Below are 27056 nucleotides of genomic sequence, written 5' to 3'. Positions count from 1 at the left end.
GGAAAATCTCATGCTCGAGTTCCCAGGGTCATCCTTGTTGGTACTACAGAGTACCTACTCTCCTATATATCCTAGAGCTCCATCCGCAGAGGTCAGCTGTAGGGTCCACTACCTTGCGGTGCACTCCAGACCCAAACATGGTGCATCTGTCAACTGGACTCAGTTGACCTGACAAATTGCTTACACTGCAGTCAGATAGGAGATGTCAAGAATCAATCAGTTCTTAACTCCCAAGCCTCACTCTTCCTGGCCCACCCCTTTCATTCACAGGATTTCACTTCTTTCAAGGATGGAGACTCAGTATCACATTTGTGCGTTAGCTAGGGCCGTGTGCCTGCAAAATGTAGTCTGCCTGAGAACATACTCCATCAGACTGACATCCAACCTTCAAGGTATCTTCATATTAGCATTACTCCTCCTAAGTGCCAGGGGCTGAGGACTACCGAGTGGAGTATTGCTGTAGGGTGCTGTGATGTTTTCAGAAATCTCTGTACAGCATCCTGCTAACCATAATCTGCCTGCATTGAAAGGATAAGAACAGAGATCCAATGATGACATCACTAAAGCTGGCCAAAGATTGATTGAATCCCTGCTGAACCGGGCAAGATTCGATCTATGTATAGGCAGGCTGGTTGTACTTAAGTCCATCAATTGGTCAACTTCAGTATAACCAGCCTGTCTGACTTATTGCATACGATTACTGCCAGCGGTTATAGCCACCAGTAGTAATCATTGTGTTCTGCAGGCAGGGAAGGCTCCCCACAGGCAGAGCACAATAGCAATGCGGGAGGGATTCCCCAACAGCACTAAACGGGTTGAAGGAATCAAGCAAATTTCTTTCCTGCAATCTATGGCTTGCTTAGGTTTAAAATAAGGAATGCCATGAAAACTAAAAAGTTTAGAAAATGTACACAACAGGAAAAAAAAAAAAAGGAAAAAGAAAAAAAAGGGATGGAGGAAACTCTCACACCTTTCTTTCTATCTTGTAGCACCCCCCTCTACCCCGCAGCAGAGACAGCTCAGCTACTGATCTCTGCACAACAGACTGTAAAATCTGCCCGCTGTCTGTACTTGACCAATGAAAGTGAAGAACACTCCTGCACAGACCAGCGTTGAGCTTGCCTCCCCGACACGGACTACATACATACCTTGGTCAATAAAACAGGGCAAATCATGGAGCAGCATTAATCTTCCATGTAAGTGATCCAGATTCTCCTGAACCGGGAACTGGAGGGGCACAGTCAGGACGAAGCTCTGAGACCCAGCATGGAACTTGTATATAAAGTCCCTCTCTGTGTAACTTGCTTTTCCTTTTCCAGGCTTCATCCTGTATTCGTAAACTACAAAAGAAAATAACACACAAAGCACTAAAAAGGCTCAACATATACAGTACAAGACACAAAAACACAATGAAGAAGCCATTTTTGAACAGACTAGTTCAAAATTAGAGCCCCTGTCAGGTTTTATTGCGGTCTGTGTCCCCGCTTTGGAGATTTGTCCTCGCTTTCTATTCTAGTGACCATTGTTACCGGACAAAGCGTTGTGCGATTCTAAATTTTACCGTTGTCACTGGACCTCCAACCACCTTATAATTATCTATTGGGCTCCCCTGATGCGCCTTCTCTGGCTGCAACTGCAAAAAAAACGTGGTACTTCTAAGTGGGTGGAAGCATGTAATCACCACTCTGGTCTAGCGGAGGAGGTAATGTCACCAGTCCTTCTGACACCAACAGACATCAGGAGGAAAGAGCAACAAGGGCGCAATGAAAAGAGAGGAGTATAAGTTAGTGGGGAGGGCTTTAAAGGGCAGGCTCACTTTAGAATTTAAATTTCTCCAGCTCCCTAAACCACTGTAAGCTAAAACCCACCTAGCCTGCCTCTTTCTTAGGGTGGTGGCGCATAGCTCACAACTGTCCCTCATTCGGAAAACAAAGTCCCTATGTCCCTTTCCTCCTCATTTTAGTCTGATCTATATAGTTGTAAGTAAAATGCACTTTTCCCAGTGCTAAACATTTCATCCAATTTCTAAATTGCTGCATTTGTAAAGTCCAAAGGCCAATATAAAGAAAAACCAGTGTTATAAAAAAATAAATAAAAATAAAATAAAAAGCGCACTTATGGGTTTAACTAATCTTTTATTTTGTACAATTCTCCTTTATGGGGGTGTGACAGGAGGGGTGTCCTGTGCCTATATACTTTTGCTAATAGGTGTCCCTCATTCCTATCTCAGAAAGTTGGAAGATTTGGTCGCGTCCTCCAACAACCTCAGGTCAAAAATGTGGTCTGACTCTGTGCAGCACTTCACCATAGACTTGAATAGTGCGTTGCTCCAACAGTATGGATTTAGCCCATTCAGCGGAAGAGACTGTGTAGGCAGCATTGGAGAAGATTTCTATGGCAAGGCTGTAAACACTATGGGAGTCCAGTGGCATCACGGGGAGTTAGACACCTGGTAAAGATATTGGGGGGTACAGTTATCTTCAGTTTTTTTTTTCCCCCCTCTTTATTTTTTATGGAACGCTTCACGAATTTGCGTGTCATCCTTGTGCAGGGGCCATGCTAATCTTCTCTGTATCGTTCCAATTTTAGTATATGTGCTGCCGAAGCAAGCACTATCTTCAGGTTTTTACTTTAAAGAGTAACTCCACTTTTTTCAGAAAAAAAAAAAAAAAACACAACATGCCCCCAGGTGATCCATGTACACTGCAAGGATTTTAATTGAGTGGGAGTGACTTTTTCATTGTTAATCGGCCAAAAAAAATAAATAAAAAAAAAGTAGTTTGCTTTTACATACACTTAAAGTGGAACTAAAAGGAGATCTGGCATTGGCATCTTCTTCTGTGTGGCACATTTCGGGGCCCTTCATTGGCCAGCAGAGGATGACATCATTCCTGCGCATGTGCAGGAGCTAGTCATCCTGGCACACAGGGCTAGGTCAGCTGCTGCAAGAGGCCTGTAACAGAGCAACAGGATGAGCATGGTGAAATCTGAGTCTGAGTACATGATCCTTAGGGTCCGTTCACACAGGGGCAACTCCTGATCCGACTTCAAGTCGCCCCTAGTCGCCTCAGGACGGACAACATTTAAAAAGCAATGTAAGTGAATGAGAGCCGTCTTAATGCACACTACTGAAGTCGCTCCGACTTCAGAAAAGGTTCCTGTACTACTTCTATCCGACTTGTAGGCGACCGGTACCCATTGATTTCAATGGAGATCGCCTCCAAGTCGGATCTCCGTCTATACGGAGGCGACTCTGACAGAATTATTAGCTCTCAAGAGGGAACTCCACGCCAAATTTCTGAAAAAAATTTGGCGTGGGTTCCCCCTCCGAGAGCATACCAGGCCCTTAGGTCTTGTATGGATTCCAAGGGGAACCCCCTACGCCGAAAAAACGGCGTGGGGGTCCCCCCCAGACCCTTATCCGAGCACGCTACCCGGCCGGCCAGGAAAGGGGGTGGGGACAAGAGGGCGGCCCCCCCCTCCTGAGCCGTACCAGGCCGCGTGCCCTCAACATGGGGGGGGTGCCTTGGGGGAGGGGGGGGGCCCTCAACATGGTGACCCCGCCCCCTTACCATGTGACATCAACCCATGTGACCAACCCATGTGACATCAACCCATGTGACATCAACCCATTGTCCCTATATAAGTGGCAGCGGAGCGCGTCCCTGGCATTGTGGCCGGAGAGAGCGTCGTGTCAACATCTCCTGGAGAAGAAGAAGAAGAATGGAAGGCGGCGGCGGCGGCGACAGAAGACCGGGCCACCGCCTCTAAAAGAGCTATAAGAAGGCGCGGTGGCCCGGCAGAAGAACCGAAGAGGGGGACAAGACCCCCGAAGTCGGGAGAAGAGGCCGGCGGCGAGGAAGAAAGCCGGACTCCTCCGCTAGCAAAAGAGCTACAAGAAGATAGCGGAGGAGTCCGGCGAGAAGACCCCCGAAGACGGAAGACCCCCGGAGCTGTGCAATAAAATATTTTAACCCTGTGTTGTGTTTTTTTTTGTACTTTATTTCACAGGTGAATGGGTAGGGGTACATTGTACCCCATACTCATTCACATAGGGTGGGGGGCCGGGATATGGGGGCCCCCTTATTAAAGGGGGCTCGCGGATTCCGATAAGCCCCTCGCCCGCAGACCCCGACAACCAACGGCCAGGGTTGTCGGGAAGAGGCCCTTGTCCTCATCAACATGGGGACAAGGTGCTTTGGGGTGGGGGGGGCGCACGCCCCCCCCTCCCCCAAGGCACCCTCCATGTTGAGGGCACGCGGCCTGGTACGGCCGCTCGTCCCCACCCCCTTTCCTGGCCGGCCGGGTAGCGTGCTCGGATAAGGGTCTGGTGTGGATCTGGGGGGGACCCCCATGCCGTTTTTTCGGCGTAGGGGGTTTCCCTTGGAATCCATACCAGACCTAAGGGCCTGGTATGCTCTCGGAGGGGGAACCCACGCCAATTTTTTTTCAGAAATTTAGCGTGGAGTTCCCCCTTGAGCTCATTCTCTGCTTGGCCACGGCAAAAGTCGCCTGGCCTGGGGCGACTTGTAAGTCGTCCCAAGTCAGGTTGAAGTCATCACAAGTCGTGTTGAAGTCGTCCCAAGTCGCGCTGTGATCTTAACTCAAGTCGTGTACAAGTTGCCTCACTCAAGTCGCCTACAAGTCGTGTTGCCCCTGTGTGAACGGACCCTTAGGGAAACAACTGCACATGAGAATTCACAACAGCAGTTGTATGTTAACCACAAGAGAGACTTTAAATCTAAAGCCTGAATAATGCGAAAAAATAAATAAAATAAAAAACACAGATCAGTTTACTTCATTTTACACATCAGTTTTTTTTTTTTCAAAAATGTTTGATCTTTTTTTATATCAGTTTTTCACATCCACTTGTGCCCTTAACCAATAGAATTCCTGGAGCCATTCTTTCCACTCTTTTTAATGATTTGGTTTACATGATTACAATTATTTTAGCCCCGAAGATTACTTTAAACCCCCAAACATTGTATATTTTCTGAAAGCAGACAGCCTAGAGAATAAAGTTCTGGTAGATCCATTGTTTTATGTCATATGATATTAGCACAACGATTTATAAAATACAAATATTTCAGTAAAAAATACACTAACGTTAATGATTTGTGGTAATCATGGTTTGTCAAAATATAAAAGATGAAGTTGCAAGTCAATACCCTATATTTTTCATAGGTGATGCTTTAAAAGCCCCTACAGGTCATCAGTTTAGCGTTACCCAGGGGCTTTGGTGCCTTGATTGATCTTATTCTGGCGTGCGTTGTGATATGTAACATGTATAGCACAATTGCGTTTTTTTTTTTAACGTAGGTGTCACAACTAATCCATTTTTGTGTGTTTGCCTGTGTATATGTGGGTGGGGAGGCTCCATTACCCCCCCCCATCCTTTTTTTTTAAACTTTTCATGTGTCTGTCTTTTTAAATGTTTATTTTTAACTTATGATATATTATTGCTATCACATAGGGGACCAATATGTGATAGCATAGATGTGACAGGTCCTTTGTGGCCTGGGTTTGTGCAGTACACACACACACACACACACCCCTTGTCTGCAGTACACACAGAAACCCCCACATCATCCGTTTACATCCGTTTGCCCATGGGAATGCATTGCTCTCTGTTTTTCATCTGTCAACAGATGGATGAAAAAAGGACATGAGGAACACCCATGTGAAAGGAGCCTAATCGTTAATAGGAGGCTGTATCAAATGCTTTTGCAAAATCCAGATACACCACGTCTACATGACAGCGCACTTCCTCATAGAATGTTAACAGATTGATCTGGCAAGAATGATCTTTTTTAAATCAATGTTGATTACTACCAATGATACCGCATTCATAAGCAAATTATTGGGTATATTTCCTTATCATTCCCTCCAGTAGCTTACATACTATCGATGTTAGACTGACTGGCCTGTAGTTTCCAGAATAACTATATATGGGGTGCAACGGATCGGCACCAATCCGAACGGGTCACCCCACTCGGATCGGCACACTCCACGATCCGCGGAGCGCTCCAGGGTCTCGGCCTTAGGAAAGGCAGCGGCTTTGGCCTAATTCCGAAGCAGCGGCCATCTTGGTACACCCGTCGGCATTTACAATGTGATCGATCCGTCACGGAGCCATCACCTGTAATAACGACGCCGGTTCCTCTCTCCCCTCTCTGTACTGATCTGTACAGTGGAGGGGAGAAATCGGATGGTAGCCACAGCCATCCGAGCAATACCCTGACAATACTCTGCAATACTTACCCCGACAATACTTACTCTGCCAATATTCTGCAATACCCAGCAATTCCCTAGCAATAATCTGCAATACCCAGCAATACCCTGCCAATACCCATCCATGCTCAGCCAATATTACATTGGGGGGGATGACATGGATATTACAGTGGGGGAGATGTATATTGCAGTGGGGACTATATGGTGGTGGCATTATCACAGGTTTTTGCAAATTCAATTATTATTTGCTGATCTGAAAAATGATTAGATGAACGATCCGATCCGTGAGTTTTTTGATCCATTGCACCCCTAATATATTTATCTGCTCTTTTTAAAATATTGGTAACACATTGGCTTTTCACCAATCAGTTGGTACCATCCCAGTCTCTAAGCTGTCCATAAAAATTAGGATTAATGGTCTGGCTGTTACCTGGCTAAGTTCTTTGAGGACTCTTGGCTTTAAGCCATCTGGTCCTGGTCATTTATTTGCTTTAAGTTTTTCAAGTCTTTTGGACATTGGATTCTGTTAGCCACAAGGACACAGTCCATGCTGTGTTACTAACAATACAGTGTTAAATTATCATACCCCTCCTTTTCCTTGGTAAAAGCTGAGGAGAAGAATGCATTTAGTACAGTTGCCTTCTCTCTCTCATTTGTAACCAACACGCTCTCACCTCGCTTTTGTAAAATGTGGGGTGGGGGATTTTCTTTTTTTCCCTTTTTACCCTCTGATTGCCCTCTTGCATTTCTTATTGTATTCCTTGTAATGTTGGAATGCCAACATTGACACCTCAGCCTTAGTTTTTTTAAGGGCCATTTTTTTTCTCTTTGATATGCCTTTTTAGAGAAAAAACATAAATTAATAAATATAAGTCACCCAGGTTTAACCTTAGTTCTTTTATATTTGTTGTCTCATTGGAATGCACTGGCTAATACCTTAAAAACTTAAAGACCGGGCCTTCTTCTGACATTTGTTGCTTACGTTAAAATCTGTACTTTTTTGCTGGAAAATTACTTAATATCCCAAACCTTATATAATGATAATTGTAAAAGCAGAAACCCTAGAGAATAAAATGGCCATCGTTGCAATATTTAATAACGCACTGTATTTGTGCAGCAGTCTTTTAAATATTTTAATGAATAAAAATAATCTGTATTTTCGCACAATTTCAGGATCGTGTACGGGCCATTACAGATGAGGTCTTGAACTAGAATTATTGCTCTCGCTCTAATGATCCCAGCAATACCTCATATGTGGTTTGAACACTGCTTACATTTGCAGACATGACTTACGTATGTGTTCGCTTTCGGTGCCTTAGCACTGAGGGATGGGGTGCTTTCACTTTTTTTTTCTGCTGTCACAAGGAATGTAAACATCCCTTGTTACAGTAATAGGCAGTGACAGGCAAGCTTTATGGAAGGATCTGGGGTCTTTTTAGATTTTTTTTATAGTGAGTGTGTGTGTGTATATAATGTTTTTATTCTTTTAACTGAGAAATTATACACCCCTCACATTTTTGTAAATATTTTATTTATCTTTTAATGTGACAACACTGAAGAAATTGCAAATTTGCTACACTGTAAAGTAGTGAGTGTACAGCTTATATAACAGTTTAAATTTGCTAGGGTTGCACGGATACCAATACTGAGCATTTGCCCAAGTACAATCACTGAATTCCCTGTATACATTTCACTGACAGTATTGAAATGCATACAGTACATGGTGATCAGTGATTGTAACCCCCCCCCCCCCCCCAGCGCTGAGTTGATCATCCCCGACTGTCCACCAAATCCCCCTGCGGTCCCCCTCCATGCTCGATCTGTCAGGATGGAGAGCGGCAGAAGGAGCCGGTAAATATGTAATTTACCGTCTCCTTCCTTCTTGAATGGACAGTCAGTAATCACTAACTGTCAATTCTTAACTGAGCATCGCATTTGTGTGTGTTTACGATGCTTCAATTTATGAATGGAGAGGAGCCGCTATCTCCTTTCCATTCATGGTCAGTGCAGCTGGAACTGGGGAATCTTTGTCCCTTTCCCTTTCTCAAAGGGGGGATTTCAGGGGTCTATTAAGACCCCTGATATGGAGGAGGAGGGAAGATTGTCATAAAAAATATATATATTGAAAAAAGGTTAAATTGTAAAAATAATAAAAAACCCACTGACACCATCCACTCCCCCACCCCAAAAAAACCTTGTAAATAAATTGTAAAAAAAAAATAAAATACTACACACGAAAACACACTACTGACACAGTCTAAGCCCCGGACCATTTTGCTGGCTTAAGACCAGAGCACTTTTTGCGATTCGGCACTGCGTCGCTTTAACTGACAATTGTGCAGTCATGCAACGTGGCTCCCAAACAAAATTGACGTCCTTTTTTCCCCACAAATAGTGCTTTCTTTTGGTGGTATTTGATCACCTCTGTGGTTTATTTTTTGCGCTATAAACAAAAAAAAAGAGCGACACTTTAAAAAAAAAAAAAATAAAAAACGCATTATTTTTTACTTTTTGCTATAATAAATATCCTCAAAAAAATTTGTATTACTTGTAATGGCAGCGATCAGCCATTTCTATTGTGACTGTAACACTATGGCGGACACATCGGACATTTTTGACACCATTCTAATTTATACAGCAAATGACACTGGCAGTGAAGGGGTTAACCAAGAGGTGCCAGTGTAGGAGCTAAGTGTGTCCTAGGGATGGGTTTCTAACTGTGGGGGGCGTGGCTGTGTTTTACAGATCACTACATTGGCATCTCCCCGTTATTCCTCCCCATGAGATGATCGCGGGCATCTCCGATCGATGGTACGGCGGCAAATTCAAAAGGGACATACCTGTACGCCCATTTGCCTGTCCATGCCATTCTGCCGACGTACATCTTAGTGCGCCCAGTCGGGAAGCGGTTTAAAAAATTTAAAATGTATCGGTATTGGCGAGTACTTGAAAAAAAGTATTGGTACTTGTACGCAGTCTTAAAAAAGTGGTAAAGCTTTTGTTCCCAGGGCATGGGAATTACAGGACCGAGCTGTGGCCACTAAGACAGGAGAGGGGGATGCGCGGCGGCAAGCCTGCATGTGGCGAATCCACATGCAGACTGCCTGGTGCTCAGCTGGGGAGGACAGGACGGTGGTTCAGCAGGGGGGCAGTTCCCTGGCACCCAGCACTGAGGCTGTGTGCTCTAAGTGTGCTGGGTGGGGGGAATTGGGTCCAGGATTGAGGCCACTGGGCAGCCTGCATATGGCAGGGTCTATGGTGGGGGAGGGGCCAGAGCAGGGTTTCTGACAGGCACATAGTGCTTTTTCACAAAATATGGCCCACTTGCTTCCCCACCCATAGTCAAATGATGTCCACAGGAGGGATCTCCCATGTTGGGTGGGTGCCATATGACGTCCTGGGCTTCCCAGCCACCTGGGGGCCACGTGCGTGCCCGCCGTGTCACTCGCGAGCCAATGCGCGTACCTGGCAGCCACGATGTCCGCCGGGAAGCCGCGATGTCTGCCGGGCACCCGCGATTGCTGGTAACAGTGCAGGGACACAGATCCACGTCCTGTCAGGGGAAACACTGGTCTCCTCCCCTTATGAGTCCCTTCCCCCTACAGTTAGAATCACTCCCTAGGTAACACAGTTAACCCCCTGATCGCAACCTAGTGTTAACCCCTTCCCTAACAGTGACATTTATACAGTAATCAGTGCATTTTTATAGCACAGATCACTGTAAAAATTGTGAATGGTCCCAAAATGGTGTCAAAAGTGTCCAATATGTCCACCACAATGTCACAGTCACAATAAAAGTCGCAGACATTACTAGTAAAAAAAAAAAAAAAAAAAATTTAAGAGCCATAAATCTTTTCCCTATTTTGTAGACGTTATAACTTTTACGCAAACCAATCAATATACGCTTATTGCAATTTTTTTTCCAAAAATATGTAGAAGAATACATATCAGCCTAAACTGAGGCGTTTTTTTTTTTTATAATTGGGATATTTATTATAGCAAAAAGCAAAAAAAAGGTGTTTGTTTTTTTCAAACTTATCACGCTTCTTTTGTTTACAGCGCAAGAAATAAAAACCGCACAGATGATCAAATACCACCAAAAGAAGGCTCTATCGTCATTTCTTCATTTGTGTAGTGTTGCATGACTGCGCAATTGTCATTCAAAATGCGACAGCGCTGAATACTGAAAATTGGCCTGGGCAGGAAGGGGTGGAAAATGCCCTGTATTGAAGTGGTTAAGGGGGGCAGGGGGGGGGGGGGTTAAAATCTGGAGGACAAGTGGTTAAATTCATCACAATCTGCATAGCAACTGTAATGCTTTGTACACACGGTTGGAAATTCAGACGGAAAAGGTCCGATCGGATTATATTGTCGGAAAATCTGATCGTGTGTGGGCCCTATTGGACCTTTTCCGTCAGAAATTCCAACGAAAAAAAAAAATTGAGAGCTGGATCTAAAATTTTCCCACAAAAAAATCCAATTGGACTTTTTCCGTTTATTTGTAGAGAATTCCGACGGACAAAGTGCCACGCATGCTCAGATTAAATTATGAGACCAAAGCTATTGGTTACCAGCCTCTACGTAGTCCCGTCGTACGCAACGAATGCCACCTTGTTCCGAACAAACGGATTTTCCAAAAACTTTGTCCGACCGCGTGTATGCAACACCAGTTCCGGACAAAATCGGAATGTCTGACCGTGCGTACAAGGCATTACAGTTAGGCCCCTTTCACACCGCTGCGACTTAAAAGTCAAGCAGTTTCAGGGAATACCTGTGTAAACTTGAGGTCTGTGGACCATGAAAGGCAGACCAAAGTACCATAGAGACTACTCACATAGAAGTCACACATATATAAATGGTTATCATTGGAAATCAGGAAGAACACTTTACCATGTGACTTTGCAGTCCCAAGTTGCCAAACAAGTCGCACAAGTGTGAAAGGGGCCTTAGCCCCCTCCCGTTCACATTGACTGCGGTTTTGAAATCATGCGACTGTATCTGAAATCACACACTTTCAAAGCCGCATGTCACTGCGATTTCAGGTGCGACTTGAAAAACATCTGTGCAGCTTTACGCACAGATGTCTATGCAAGTCGCACCTGATATCACCAAAAGTAGCGCAGAAATGACTTTTTTTTTTAAATGGTGCGGCACTGCAAAGTCATCGTTACACCGATTTGAACAGAGCAATCGCTGCAACTTGTACGTAACGATTTGACCTGTCAAAAAGCATGACAAGTCGCTCCAGTGTGAATGGTGTGTCGTAATTGGTTAAATAATTGAATTTGTTGTAGCACGAGTGGATATGTAAACAACAGATCTGCATCACAAGCTGACAGTTGTGGGTGTCCCTGCTGAGACTGACAATGACTACCTTGCTGTGCAGGCTGATGGAGTGGATGGGAGCTGCTAGACATGAATGCCTTGCCTTGGATCCTTTGCCTGAAGCCCTTCCATCCCTGGTCTCTGCTTTTCAGCAGTTGTCGGCTCCCAGTGAACTCTCTTCCCCTCTTCCTCTTCCCCCTTTCCTCTTCCGGGATGACTACAGCTCTGTCTCCGACTACTGCCCCTCCCCCCTCTGATGACAACCCTTCTTCTCAGTTGCTCAGCTCCACTGTCTGCTTGGCCCTAGTGCCTGCTCCTAAAGTCTGATTCACACCTATGCAGGTTGCAGTTTGCATATTCCAGGTGCATTTTGTGTTTTTCAATACACGTTTTTGATCCATTGAAGTCTATGGAACCAAAAATCAGAAAAAAGTCCCTGGCCCTTTAAATAAAATTGCCAGATGTGAACGTGACCCATAGGAAACCATGTTAAATGTGCTGTAGTGTGTGTCTGCAAAACTGAAAATGCACAAAAAAAAAATGCATAGGTGTGAACCTAGGCTTAGGAGAGGGGACGTCAGCAAATACTTTGTACACCATTCACGCTGACAGGTCAAATCGTAAGACAAGTCGCAGCCCATTTGAACTGTTCAAATCGGTGCAACGTCGACTTTGACCTGCGTGACTTTTGGTGATTTCAGGTGCGACTTGCATAGACATCTGTGCATGAGGTCCCTTTCGCACTTGTGCGACTTTTCTTGCGACTTTGGACATAAGAGTCGCATGACAAGTCATACCCCATGATTCTCAATAGTAACCATTCATATCTGTGCGACTTCAAGTCGTACCCATTTCAAAGTAGTCCCTGTACTACTTTGGTCTGACTTTGATGTGAGTTGAGGTCCATAGACCGTCCCTAAAATCTTGTCAAAATCTTTCAAGTCATGGCAGTGTGAAAGGGGTGTAAAGCTGCACAGGTGTATTCCAAGTCACACCCGAAATCGCACTGACAATCGTGCGATTTCAGATGAAGTCGTGTGAGCAGTGGCTTAGAAACTGTGAAACTTTCTACTGATCTGCCTTGTTATTTGCTGGCTTCTGGGCATAGTCCAGTTGCTGCCATGCTTATTAGCCTAGGTTTCCACTATTGCAACCTGAAAGTCATGCGATTTTGCCACGATTTTGATGCAACTTTATGCAATGCCTGTGTATTATTGAGGTCGAATCAATGTGGGACCAAAATAGTGCAGGGGCTACTTTGAAGTTGCTGCGATTTTAAGTCGGCTGTAATGTATTGCCGGATCCTGGTAGTATAGATAAAAATCAATGAACAAAATTGATGTGCCCCCCCCCCCCCAGTCCATACCAGGGCCCTTCGGGTCTGCCTGATCCACAGAGACCCACCTGCAAAAATGCCAGAAGGGGAAGGTGCCAACACCCCACAGTAACTGGGGCCATCCGGAACAATGCACAAACCCACTTCACCAGAAAAAAAGCAACAATGCCTCTGGGCAGACCTCTGGTCAATAGACCAACACTGGAGCCAAGCATTTTCCGAAACATCACCCCCAAGAGGCAGAGCATGGAGAGCAGTGGGCCACATCAAAGGAAGCATCACACACGTATCCCTCCAAGAAAACTGTCAACATTAAAAAAGGCGTGGGCGACAGTGTGATGCTAAGAGGACTACATTTCCCATCATGCACTCTGCAGTGTAGTTGAGCATCATGGGAAATGGAGTTCCAAAACATCTGGAGTGCCAAGGTTTGCCATCACTGCCCTAGGGGTATCCTCAAAAATTTAAAGTAACAAGAATATATTAGTGGCTAGTAGGGATGAGCCGAACACCCCGCCCCCCCGGTTCGGTTCGCACCAGAACTTTGGAATGGACCGAAAATTAGTGCGAACTTTAGAACCCCATTGAAGTCTATGGGGCTCGAAAGTTCGAAATAAAAAGTGCTAATTTCAATGGCTAATATGCAAGATATTGTCCTAAAAAGGGTTTGGGGACCCGGCTCCTGCCCCAGGGGACATGGATCAATGGCAAAAAAAATGTAAAAAAGGGCTGTTTTTTCAGGAGCACTGATTTTAATGACGATTAAAGTGGAAAAAAAAGTGAAATATTCCTTTAAATATCGTGCCTGGGGGGTGTCTATAGTATGCCTGTGAAGTGCCACGTGTTTCCCGTGTTTAGAACAGCCCCTGCACAAAATGACATTTAACGGAAAAAAAGTCATTTAAAACTGCTTTAATGTAATATCTGGTTTTGGCAATATGTATGAATATCAATGAGAAAAAACTAGCATGGGTTGCCCCCCCTCCTGCCCATTACCAACCCCTTTGGGTCTTGTACGGATATTAAGGGGAATCCCGCACCCAAATTAAAAAAAGTAAAGGCGTGGGGCCCCCAGGCACTATATACGCAGAACAGTATACAGGCGGTGCAAACAGGACAGGGACTGTGTAGGTTTGTTGTGTTAAGTAGAATCTGTTTGTAATTTTGAACTGGTACATTTTTAAAGTGTAGCTCCAGTCAAAAAATCTATTTTTAAGCTTTTTGCAAAACATAGGGAATTGTTATCACCCCTGTTTTTTCATCTCCCTTCCTGTTGTCTACTTCCGTTTGCAAGTAGGAGATGTTTGTAAGTTGGATGTTTGAAAGTAGGGGCCTGCCCTATATGCTCTGCAGAAATGTGGGCCTAAGGTGTTGGTGTTGCCACAACACTGTAAGCCCTCAAAGTGACTCTTGGTGGGCGCTGGAGCGCTCTGCTGCAAACGATTATATCAAGAATTGTAATTACATGCCATTGTTGAACAGTGGTAGAAAAATTGGGCCTTTGGTGGTTGTGGTGGTGGTGGTTCTGGTGCCACAACACTATAAGTCCTCACAGTTACTCTCGGTGGGCGCAGGAACAGGCCCTGCTGTGAAATATTATATCAAGAATTGTAATTACATGCCCCTGTTAAACAGGGGCTGAAAAATTGGGCCTTAGCCACTGGTACTGGTACCAAGACACTGCAACCTCTGCCAGATACTCTATTTGGAGTGCAGGAATGAGCCCTTCTGCAAAGCATTGCATCAAAAATTCTAATTACATGACCCCGTTAAACAGGGGCTGAAAAATTGGGCCTTAGCCACTGGTGCTAGTGCCCAAGCACTGCAACCTCTCCCAGGTACTCTAGTTGGAGTGCAGGAATGAGCTTTGCTGCAAATAATTGCATCAAAAAATGTAAATACATGCCCCTGTTAAACAGGGGCTGAAAAATTGGGCCTTAGACACTGGTGCTGGTGCCTTGACACTGCAACCTCTCCCAGATACTCTAGTTGGAGTGCAGGAATGAGCCCTGCTGCAAAGCATTGCATCAAAAATTGTAATTACATGCCCCTGTTAAACAGGGGCTGAAAAATTGGCACTTAGCCTCTGGTGGCGTCACCCAGAACTAAAAATGTTCTTCCAAGCTATCAGCAGGATCATTGAGGAGGAAGAGGATAGTCAGTCAACATAACAGGACAGTCACTCAGCATCAGCATAGTCTTGAAGGAATGTGACATTTCAAAAAAAAAAATTTGGTTACATCAGCTTCAGGTGCTTGGTAGCTGGTGGTGATCCAAGACTGATTCATCTTTATGAAGGTCAGTTGATCAACCGAGTGGGTGGACAGGCGCACCCTGTGATCGGTTACAAAGCCTCCAGCAGCACTGAAGGTGCGTTCCGAAAGAACGATGGATGCAGGACAGGCCAGTAGCTGAATTGCATACTGTGCAAGCTCTGGCCAGTGATCCATCCTCAAGACCCAGTAAGCCAGAGGATTTTCAGTGGGAAAGGCGTCCAAGTCTGACCTTGCCCCTAGGTATTCCTGCACCATGTAAATCAGACGCTGGCGATGGTTGCGGGAACCGATCATATCTTGGGGCTGCGGACTAAAAAATTGTCTGAACAGTGCTACTACTTTTCTGGTGGTGTACACAGCACACAACCCAGTATAACCGTAGTTAGGCTTGTGCAATTAGTTTCGTAACGAATCGAAATTCGGCCGAATTTTGCATCTTTCGGACATTCGGATGCATCCTAATGTCCGAATAAAAAAATAACAAATTACAACGAATACGAAAGAAATATAACGAATGAATTCGAATGAATTCGGCATGATTCAAAATTATTTCAACCGCATTCGAAATTATTTCAACTGCATTCGAAATGATTTCAACATGATTCGACATTATTTCAACCACATTCGAAAATATTTTGTGACCCGACTTTAGGACCATGTATCTCGGGGTCACTTGGTGCTGGACACTTTGTTGTAGTGCTAGTATTATTGTGTTTGCATACCAAATTTGGGGTTTCTAGCTATAAGTGACCCCCAGATATGTGGCCCCAAAATCGGGTCACAAAATGTTATTAGTTATTAGAGCAGAGAATGACATTTTGCGACCCGATTTTGGGGCCACATATCTCGGGGTCACTTATAGCTAGAAACCCCAAATTTGGTATGCAAACTACTAGCACTACAACATATCCAAATTTGGAGTTTCTAGCACCAAGTGATCCCGAGATACATGGCCCTAAAGTCGGGTCACAAAATATTTTCGAATGTGGTTGAAATAATGTCGAATCATGTTGAAATCATTTCGAATCCGGTAGAAATATTTTCGAATTTGGTTGAAATATTTTCGAATGTGGCCGATTTTTCGAATTCGGTAGAAAACTAAACGAAATCCGAAAATTAATTTAAGGAAGTTAACGAATATAACTAAACGAAATTAATGAATTAACGAATTAAAACGAAACAAAACGAAACTAATTTTTTCCTTTTGCACATGTCTAACCGTAGTGCAGTTGATACTACTTTTCTGGTGGTGTACACATTACACAATACAGTGTAGCCATAGTGCAGTTGCTACTACTTTTCTGGTGGTGTACACATTACACAATATAGTGCAGCCATAGTCTAGTTGCTACTACTTTTCTGGTGGAGTATACATTATACAATACAGTGCAGTCGCAGTGCAGTTGCTACTACTTTTCTGGTGGCGTACACATTACACAATACAGTGCAGCCGTAGTGCAGTTACTACTACTTTTTTGGTGGTGTACACATTACACAATACAGTGCAGCCGTGGTGCAGTTGCTACTACTTTTCTGGTGGTGTACACAATACACAATACAGTGCAGCCGTGGTGCAGTTGCTACTACTTTTCTGGTGGTGTACACAATACACAATACAGTGCAGCCGTAGTGCAGTTGCTACTACTTTTCTTCCTGAAGTTATATAATGATTCATAATAATCTGAGAATGAGTCTGCTAATTCCTTGGGATTATAATGTGTTTTATAAATTGCATGATCAATTATTCTAGATATTTTATTATTGTTTTGTCATTGGCTCAATTGATATGCTAGTAATTTGCTAGCTTTATTACTGTGGGAATAATGGTTTAGTTTTACTCTTTTTAGGTATTATTGTGATCTGCTATTAAAGTGTATCCTTGTTCCATTATGAGGTTGTTTAGTTGTTGTAGTATTATTAAATCTTGAGGATTGTTTGTGCGTGTTTCTTCTAAGCTAGATATATTCAGTAGTTGGTTTATAGTTTTTAGTTTTCCCTGGCTGCAACCTGTATAAGAATTCCTCTTGTAAATGCTTTATGAGTGCACCATAAATTTGCAGTATTCAAGGAATCATCTGAATTAAGGCACCTCTCACACTGGGGCGATTTTCAGGTGTTACAGCGCTAAAAATAGCGTCTGTGTAGCGCCTGAAAAAAACGGCCCCTTTCACTGCAGTGTGCTAGCAGGACGGTGAAAAAAGTCCTGCTAGCCGCATCTTTGGAGCGGTGAAGGAACTGTGTATTCACCGCTCCTAAACCGCTCCGACCCATTGAAATCAATGGGACAGCGCGGCTATACCACCGGCAAAGCGCCGCTGCAGCGGCGCTTTGTGGGTGGTTTTAACCCTTTTTCGGCCGCTAGCGGGGGTTAAAACCACCCCGCTAGCGCCCGCAGACCGCCGCTAAAGCGATGGTAAAGCGCTGCTAAAAATAGCGGCGCTTTACCGCCGATGGCCGCACCGCCCCAGTGTCAAAGGGGCCTAAATGTAAACAATTCTATTAGGTTTCTTTTTATTACAGACAAATAGTCCTTTTGAGAGAGAATAAAGGTATTGTTTCTCCATAAGGTATTGTTGGTACAAAGACAAATTGTTGAATTTCTGTCGTGGTTGGTGCATGGTGAAATAATAAAAAAGGTGCAGCGCTTAGATTATATATAATATAATCAACTTTAATAGTGAAAAAAACTCTGCATAAATTAACACTATTAATGATTTTATGTTTTAGACAACACTATATCCAAATATACAAAAAAATAAAAAAAATTGATATACGTATATCCACCAAGGTGAACGTGTTAAGAGTCCATAAGTGAAACAATATGGTGACAAAGTGCAATATCTTGAGAGGTTATAGTGACTTCAGTGAATGCTTTGCAGAAATCCACCACCACTTGAGAGGAGGCTTACCAGATGTTATGGGCCCAGTTAGGTATATACCTAGTGAGTCACACGAGTTTATTGATGTAAATTCACACGAAAAAACAGCTGGCAAAACTTGTAACTTCTCATGGGTACCAGAGTAGACAGAGAGATGACCCAAAAATAGATGAAATGGCTATACACCTTTTGGGGTGACTGAGGACAGAGATTCTTCCACGTATATTATAGGCCAAAAAGAAAATACAGCCTCATAGTGAAATAATGTTTAAAACTTTTATTAACATTAAAAGCATAAATGGGTACATATTACAGGCAAATACACGCATGGAAATAAAATCTGGCAACGCAGTGGCATCAACGAGCCCTTCCGACGCGTTTCTCCTAAACAGGCATCATCTGGGGATGTTAGCACACTGCGGCCACCACGTTTATATAGACTATGGGGTACTCACATTAGAAGGTCAGCTCCCCTATCAGCTAGGTCCAGGTATGAACTGTTTCCGGTATATTCAAAATGGCACCCATGGCTTGCTATCCAAGCCTCATTCTGATCAGTGCTTCTGGTCAGCAAAATGGCACCCGTGATTGGTGCATGACCAGACCGTGTTATATTATGTATTTTGGCATTGACTACCTTTTGAAGAAGGTATTTGTCTGTAATAAAATAGTCTATTCTGGAGTAGGATATATGAACAAGTGAAAAAAATGTATAGTCCCTTTCAGTGTCGTGTGGGCATCTTCATGGGTCATACAGGTCTTCATCGTGGAGCATCTTACTAAGTCTAGGTCTGGTGGAGTGTTCCTTTTTGGAGGTGTCCATAGTGGGATCCAGAGGTGCGCTGAAGTCCCCACATAATATGAGTTGGCCTTTTTGTATTTTCCTTGCTGTCATTATTGTTTTTTGTATTAATCTTTGTGGATGTTTGTTAGGAGCATAAATGTTTATGATTGTATAAGCAATGTTGTCAATGTTTGCTGCCAGGATGATATATCTACCTTGGCTATCTGTTTTAAGGTCCAGTAGTTGAAAGGCGACGGTGTCTTTAATTGCTATTACAACTGCCTTTTTCTTTTTTATTGTTGGAAACAAAAATTAGTGTTAACTTGTGGTGTGAGAAATTGGGTGCTTTATCCACTGCAAAATGTGATTCTCGAATGCAAACTATGTTGCTGTTGAATTTTAATACATCATTCCAAATAGCTTTTCTCTTTTATGGACTGTTGAGACCTTTGGTGTTAATTGACATGAGTTTAAGTCCCATAATGTTGGTGGCAGTTGATGCTGGTTAAGTATAGCTTAATAGTAATTGAAAACAATATTACCTCAATTATGTTCTTGTTGTTATTACCTTTTACGACCAGTAGATGGTGGTGTTGAACCTTGAAATTCACAAAGTAAAGTCATATGAGTGAAACATTTTGTTTAAAATAAGGTAAGAAATTGGGAGTTGGGATGCAACTCCAGTATACATTGTTATTGTACTAGATATCTGTGGATAGGGGGAGTTACACAAACTACCCAGACTTAGGGTTCCCTATAACTTGAGTCCATGAGTTAAGGATTTGATATTGCTGGTATTCTTGCAATAGTGCATTTGGTGTAAATGGCTTTTGAGATCATTCAAAAGTATCCTTGGCATGGGAGAATGATGATCTTCCGTCGTTAGGTAGCCACTGTTGAGGCAATTTTCCAGGTAAGGGATTCTTGCAGATATCATCTCCTCTATAGGGTAGTAGGCCCCATAATTGTAGGATCTTCAGGCTCTCCTTCATATGGTGAATAGAGTCACATTAGATCAGTAATTTAGTGGGGAATCCCCATCTATAGATTATTTTGTGGTTCTGTAGTATTTTAGTAATTGAATTCAAATTTTTTGCATGCTAAAATTGTTGCTTGTGAAAGGTCAGAATATAGCACGATTGCTGCGTAGGGGTCAAGGAGAGGTGAGTGCGGATGTGCATATTGTATTAACTGGTCCTTCACTTGAAAAAAGTGTGTTTTTGCAATTGCGTCTCTGGGTAATCTTTCCGGTATATGTGAGGGCTTAGGCAGCCTGTGTGCTCAGTCAATTGACAATTCCTGATGTGGAACTGTAGGGATTAGTATGGTTATCATTTCCCCTATGAATGTCTTCAGATCTAGAGGTTTTATGCTCTCTGAAATACCCCAAAACGTAACATTATTCCTTCTAGACCTGTCCTCTAGGTCTGCCACTTTTCAATCTCAGTGTCATGGTTATGCATTAGAGTTGTTCTCCTTACCTGTCTGCATGTGTTCATTTCTAGAGACCAGCCGAGCTTCACCTGACTGCTTTTATTTCCTTCCTCTGGAATGGCTCCACCCTAGCCCCTATCAGACTACACTATATTAACCTTTGCACTGCTAGCCTATCCTGCTGATCAACCTTTGTGTATTAGCTTCCTGTTTCCTGTCGTCTGCTCTGCTACTGATTTCCGTTACCGACCTTGGCGTGTTCTGACCATCCCTGCTTGCCTGTGACCCTGACCTATTGGCGTGTACCCGACTATTCTGTTCTGCTTGTGGCCCCGACCTTGGCTTTGTCCCTCACCATCCCTATCCTCCTGTTACCTACTGTGGGTGTGAGCTGGGGGACCCTGGGGGTCGCGACCTGGAGCCAGTTGCAGCCAAGACCATCTTCACCACTCGAAGCTCTGGTGAACACCAGCTGGCTCTTAGACTCCGCGCCCCGGGGAATCTTACGCTCTTACCCCAGTGGGACCTGTCCCCCGTCTGCAGCCGTCAGCCGTAGGGTCCACAGCCTTGCGGTGCACCCCCAACCCTACGGTGTGCACCTGTCACCTGGGCTCTAGGTGACCTGACAGTTTGATCAGCCATGGACCCGGCTGACGTGCCGCTCCCTGCAGTCGATCCATTGCAGGGCATAGTGCGGAGACTCGAGACCCAGGAATCTAATCAGACTCAGGTGATGCGATTCCTCCAGGATCTGGCTTCTCGCTTCGAGCAGCTACAGGCTTCCTTGGGAACCCCGAACCCGCAGCCTCAAGTACAGTCTGCGACTGCACCTATCGCACCAGTCGCATCCACGCATTCATTAGTACTGCCTGCTCCGTCCCGTTTCTCTGGGGACTACAAGGCCTGCAGGGGCTTCCTCAGCCAATGCACCATTCATTTTGAGCTCCAGCCTCAAAACTTTCTATCCGATCGGGCAAAGGTAGCCTATATCATTTCCCTCCTCTCCGGTGAAGCTTTAGCCTGGGCTGCCCCCCTGTGGGAGAAAAATGATCCAGTGGTTTCCAGCCTGTCCGACTTCTTGAAGCTCTTTCGTAACATCTTTGAGGAGCCAGCTCGGGGTTCTTCTGAGGCTAGTGCCCTTTTACGCCTTCGCCAAGAATCTGGTTCAGTGGGCCAATATGCACTTCAGTTCCGTATCCTTACAGCGGAATTGAGCTGGAACAATGAGGCCCTGGTCGCAACCTTTTTACATGGCCTCTCAGACCGAGTGAAGGACGAATTAGCAGGAAGAGCTATCCCCGCCGGTCTAGACGAAGTAATTTCCTTATGTAATCAAATTGACATTCGCTTCCAGGAGAGGTCCTTAGAAAAAAGACGCCAGCACCCCCCAGGTTCTAGTCAGCCTGAGCTTTTTCCCCGTCGCCCTGTGGAGCATCCTCCGTCTGCTGAGGAGCCCATGCAGCTGGGCCGGACCAGACTAACCCCCGAAGAACGTGCTAGACGCAGAACTCTGGGCTTGTGTCTTTATTGTGGGGGAAAGGGTCATTTTCGTGACTCCTGCTCGCTCCGTCCGGGAAATGCTCGGGTCTAATACATTTGGAAGGTGGAGTATTGGACCCAGAAACATCACCTTCTCATCTCCTTCTTCCGGTGTTCCTCCATGTAGGCACTTCTCCCCAATCAGTCCTAGCATATCTGGACTCCGGGGCTGCCGGCAATTTTATGGACTGGAGAACTGCCTCTTCTATGAAGCTTACCCTTTCTCCCCTCGCTACTCCACTAGTAGTCTCGGCAATTGATGGCACTGTGCTCCCAGGGGGTCCTATCCGTTTCTAGACGCTACCTATTAGGATGTCGGTAGGGATACTCCACCAGGAGTGGATCTCCTTCCTCATCCTACCCAAGGCCTCTACCCCCATTGTATTGGGTCTTCCCTGGCTGCAGCTCCACTCGCCACATGTGGACTGGGTATCTGGGCAGATCCTGGCCTGGGGTCCTTCGTGTTTCTCGTCTTGTCTTTCCAAGGTGACCCCCAAGAGGAAACTTCCCATTGCTACCACATCTGTCTCGTCCGATCTTCCTGCGGCTTATAGCGATTTCCGGGATGTGTTCTGTAAGAAGTCTGCTGAGGTACTTCCTCCTCACAGATCTTTTGACTGTGCTATTGACCTTGTCCCTGGAGCAACCCTGCCCAGGGGTCGTACCTACCCTTTATCCATTCCAGAGACCCAAGCCATGTCTGAGTATGTCGCTGAGAATTTGGAGAGAGGTTTCATCCGGAAATCCTCATCGCCTGCAGGAGCAGGGTTCTTTTTCGTTGCCAAAAAGGATGGCACCCTCAGGCCCTGCATTGACTATAGAGGTTTAAACGCTGTGACTATTAAAAACCGTTACCCCTTACCTCTAATATCTGAGCTATTTGACAGGTTGAAGGGGGCTTCCATTTTCACTAAATTGGATCTCAGAGGTGCATACAACCTCATTCGAATACGAGAAGGTGACGAATGGAAGACCGCATTTAACACTAGGGACGGGCATTACGAGTACTTGGTTATGCCTTTTGGTTTGTGTAATGCTCCAGCTGTGTTCCAGAACTTTGTCAACGAAATATTCAGGGATCTACTGTACCAGTTTGTTGTCATCTATCTGGATGACATTCTCATCTTTTCCCAAAATCTGCCTGCTCACAGAAACCATGTACGCACCGTACTTCAGCGCCTTAGAGAGAACAATCTCTATGCCAAGATGGAGAAATGTTCCTTTGAATGTTCCGAGGTCCTGTTTCTGGGATGTTTTGTTTCTAGTGAGGGTCTTCGCATGGATCCCGGAAAGGTCTCTGCCATTACCAACTGGCCCCTTCCTGCTAGCCTCAAGGCCACACAGCGCTTCCTTGGCTTCACAAATTATTATAGGCAGTTCATAAGGATTTACTCTTCCATTGCTGCGCCTATTATCGCTTTGACCAAGAAGGGTGCTAATGCCAAAGACTGGTCTTCCGAGGCTGTCTCTGCGTTTCACGATCTGAAACAGGCCTTTGTCTCTGGACCCCTCTTGAGGAGACCAAATCCTGAAGACCCATTTTTTATTGAAGTAGACTCTTCTTCGATGGGGGTGGGAGCTGTGCTTCTTCAGGACTTTGAGAAGAAACGTCAACCATGTGCGTTCTTCTCCAAAAAAATTTCTCAGGCAGAGAGAAATTATGCCATTGGTGATCGGGAACTTCTCGCAATTAAATTGGTGTTGGAGGAGTGGCGTCATCTCTTGGAAGGTTCCCCTCACTCCATAACGATCTTTACTGATCATAAGAATCTACAGTACCTACAGAATGCTAAACGTCTGAACCCCAGACAGGCCAGGTGGAGTCTCTTCTTTTCTCGTTTTAAATTCACGATTACGTACAAACCTGGTTCCTGCAACGGTCGAGCTGATGCGCTCTCTAGGTCATTTGACACCTTGGACGAGGAGTCCAACCCTGATCCTGAGCCGATCATTCCTACCTCTTGCATTGTTGCCCATTCTACCACCCTGGAATCAAAGATTCCTCCTGGTAAGACCTTTGTTCCCACGGAGCTAAGAACCAAGATCCTTTGTTGGGGACATGATTCCAAGATGGCAGGTCATGCTGGGTTCCTCCGATCTTTCCTGCTTATCAGTCGTCACTACTGGTGGCCTAATCTCCGCTCGGATGTTAAAGACTATGTTAAGGCTTGTCACGTCTGTGCTCAGTCTAAATCTTCCACTCAAGCCCCTGCTGGTCTTCTCATGCCCTTGCCCATTCCTAAGGAGCCCTGGTCTCATATCGCCATGGATTTTATCACTGATCTTCCACTATCGGAGAATAATACGGCCATTTGGGTAGTAATCGATCGGTTCTCCAAGATGGCTCATTTTGTTCCTCTTCCTGGTCTCCCTTCTGCCCCTGCCTTGGTTCCCATTTTTGTACGAGAGATTTTCCGCCTTCATGGTGTTCCTTCGCATGTCGTCTCGGACAGGGGTGTGCAATTTACTTCTCGTTTTTGGGGAGCCTTTTGCAAATCCCTCGACATTACCTTGGATTTTACCTCTTCTTATCATCCCCAATCCAATGGCCAGACTGAGAGATTTAATCAGGAGTTAGAGGTCTTTCTCCGTACCTTGGTCTCTGCCCATCATGATGATTGGGCATCACTATTACAGTGGGCTGAGTTCTCCCACAATAATCATGTTAACGTCAGTTCTCAGAAAACACCCTTTCTCACTGTTTATGGAAGACATCCTCAGCTTCCCCTTCCTATGATTTGTTCTTCTGACATTCCAGCTTTGGCTACTGTTCAGGAATCATTCAATTCCATGTGGGCTGACGTTCATGATTCCCTCCAGAAAGCTGCCAACAAATTCAAGAGTTTTGCTGACCGTCGCAGGCGTAAGCCACCCTCTTTTCAGCCAGGAGACAAAGTCTGGCTCTCCACCAGGAACATCAAACTCCGGGTTCCTTCCCTCAAATTTGCCCCAAGATTCATTGGTCCATACACCATAATTTCTAAACTGAATCCGGTTTGTTTCAAGCTCCAGATTCCCAAAAGCCTCAAAATCTCTAACTCCTTCCATGTTGCCCTTCTAAAGCCGTTAGTCCTCAATAAGTTCTCTCGTCCTTCCCCTACCATAGCACCGGTCTCTGAGGATGATCAGGAGTACGAGGTTAGCCAAATTTTGGATTCCCGACTCTGTAGAGGCATTCTCCAGTACCTCGTGCACTGGAAAGGTTTTGGTCCTGAGGAGAGGTCGTGGATTTCGGCTTCCGAGGTCTTTGCACCTCGTCTGTTGAGGAAGTTTCATTTGAAGTTCCCCTCTAAACCTGGTCCCAGGCGGGGGAGGGGGAGGCCTCGTAAGAGGGGGGGTACTGTCATGGTTATGCATTAGAGTTGTTCTCCTTACCTGTCTGCATGTGTTCATTTCTAGAGACCAGCCGAGCTTCACCTGACTGCTTTTATTTCCTTCCTCTGGAATGGCTCCACCCTAGCCCCTATCAGACTACACTATATTAACCTTTGCACTGCTAGCCTATCCTGCTGATCAACCTTTGTGTATTAGCTTCCTGTTTCCTGTCGTCTGCTCTGCTACTGATTTCCGTTACCGACCTTGGCGTGTTCTGACCATCCCTGCTTGCCTGTGACCCTGACCTATTGGCGTGTACCCGACTATTCTGTTCTGCTTGTGGCCCCGACCTTGGCTTTGTCCCTCACCATCCCTATCCTCCTGTTACCTACTGTGGGTGTGAGCTGGGGGACCCTGGGGGTCGCGACCTGGAGCCAGTTGCAGCCAAGACCATCTTCACCACTCGAAGCTCTGGTGAACACCAGCTGGCTCTTAGACTCCGCGCCCCGGGGAATCTTACGCTCTTACCCCAGTGGGACCTGTCCCCTGTCTGCAGCCGTCAGCCGTAGGGTCCACAGCCTTGCGGTGCACCCCCAACCCTACGGTGTGCACCTGTCACCTGGGCTCTAGGTGACCTGACACTCAGGTTTTTTAATTCATCCTCTATTTCAAAATGGGCTTCAACCAGGTCATTGTGTGCGTCAGTGAAGTCACACATTTTACTTTCTATATAGTCTACTCTGTCACCAATGGCATCAATGTCTCTTTTGAACTATTGCATGAAGTTAATCATGTCTTATTGCAGAGCTCCCCTTAAAGACATTACTATTTATTTAATGGTTGAGTCTGATAGGCTGGCCTGAGGTGGGAATGGCATTCAGCTTTTCATCATATGGATTGTTACACATGTGATATCATAGTTATGAGATGTCTCGCTTACATTTCCTTCAGGATTGTTGAGTCTTCTTTTCTGCTTGAGTGGGCTGTTAATGTCAGCTTGTGAGTCTTTTCCATCCTTGAAATGCAGCTCAGTGTGTGATCTCTCTCCTTCCTCAGCTCGTGCAGTGTGATTTCTTGTGCTGTGCTGAAAGGAGCCAGCACCAAATAATTTTCCGGAGTCCCGGCCGGGCTCCAGAATTCGCCTAATTTGGGTGGTCTATCTCTTTTCTTTTTATTCCCCATCAGGTCTCTTGGGTCACCCCCACTCCCAGATATTTCTTGTGTTCTCAGGGCTGCTTTTAGTGGCTTTTAGCCACTCTAGGAAGCCCCGTTGTCTCGGATCTGGTTAGCTATGCGACCATCTGCCTTTACTTCCTGTCAGGACCCCCTGTCATTCTTGCTTTTTTGACACTTTTTTTGGTGAATGAGTATGGTTGTGGGGAAGAGACCCTTGTCCCCATCAACATGGGGACAAGGTGTATTGGGGGGACCCCAAAGCATCCTCCCCATATTGAGGGCATGTGGCGTGGTATGGTTCAGGAGGGGGGGGCGCTCTCTCGTCCCCCCCACTTTTCCTGTGGCCAGGTTGCGTGCTCAGATAACGGTCTGGTATGTATTTTCGGGGGACTCCCACACCATTTTTTTTATTTTGGCGTGGGGTTTCTCTTAATATTTATACCAGACCGAAAAGGCCTGGTAATGGACTGGGGGGGGGCACACCCTTTTTTTCAATGATTTTTATCTATATATATCCAGCATTCAACTTCCTCCCCTACCCAACACAACAGGTCCAACACCACGCTCAATACTCTCCCCTTTTTACCACAGATGAAGTTGATAAACTCCTCTCCACGGCCCACCTCACTACCTGCTCCCTGGACCCTGTCCCCTCACAATTACTGCTACCACCTTCCCACTCTATCCTTAACTCCCTAACCCACATCTTCAACCTCTCCCTCTCCTCCGGCACCTTTCCTTCCCTGCTCAAACATTCACTG

At 45.2% G+C, this 27056-nt stretch overlaps 1 protein-coding gene and 1 non-coding gene across 3 annotated transcripts in view; both read right to left on the bottom strand.

The window, feature by feature from the left end:
* The window catches only part of FERRY3 (FERRY endosomal RAB5 effector complex subunit 3), a 119438-nt gene extending 107659 nt beyond the window's left edge, over positions 1-11779 (bottom strand). The window contains exons 1-2 of one of the 2 annotated variants that reach the window (XM_077468504.1): positions 11660-11779; positions 1149-1340 (exon numbers count right to left, since the gene is read on the bottom strand). In XM_077468504.1, coding sequence (XP_077324630.1) covers positions 1149-1326 — 178 coding nt within the window. In that variant the 5' untranslated portion in view covers positions 1327-1340; positions 11660-11779. Of the gene's footprint in view, positions 1-1148; positions 1341-11605 lie in introns of both variants that reach the window. The other variant, XM_077468503.1, reaches the window with a different exon arrangement.
* Positions 2507-2613, bottom strand: LOC143965140 (U6 spliceosomal RNA). Its single transcript, XR_013271542.1, has one exon. It is a non-coding gene; the product is annotated as a U6 spliceosomal RNA (small nuclear RNA).
* Positions 11780-27056: the final 15277 nt, after the last annotated feature.

Source organism: Lithobates pipiens, unplaced genomic scaffold, assembly GCF_037356315.1.
Source record: "Lithobates pipiens isolate NorthernLeopardFrog02 unplaced genomic scaffold, aLitPip1_a1.2 Scaffold_8, whole genome shotgun sequence".
NCBI lineage: Eukaryota > Metazoa > Chordata > Amphibia > Anura > Ranidae > Lithobates > Lithobates pipiens.
This window is presented reverse-complemented; position numbering and strand designations above follow the sequence as displayed.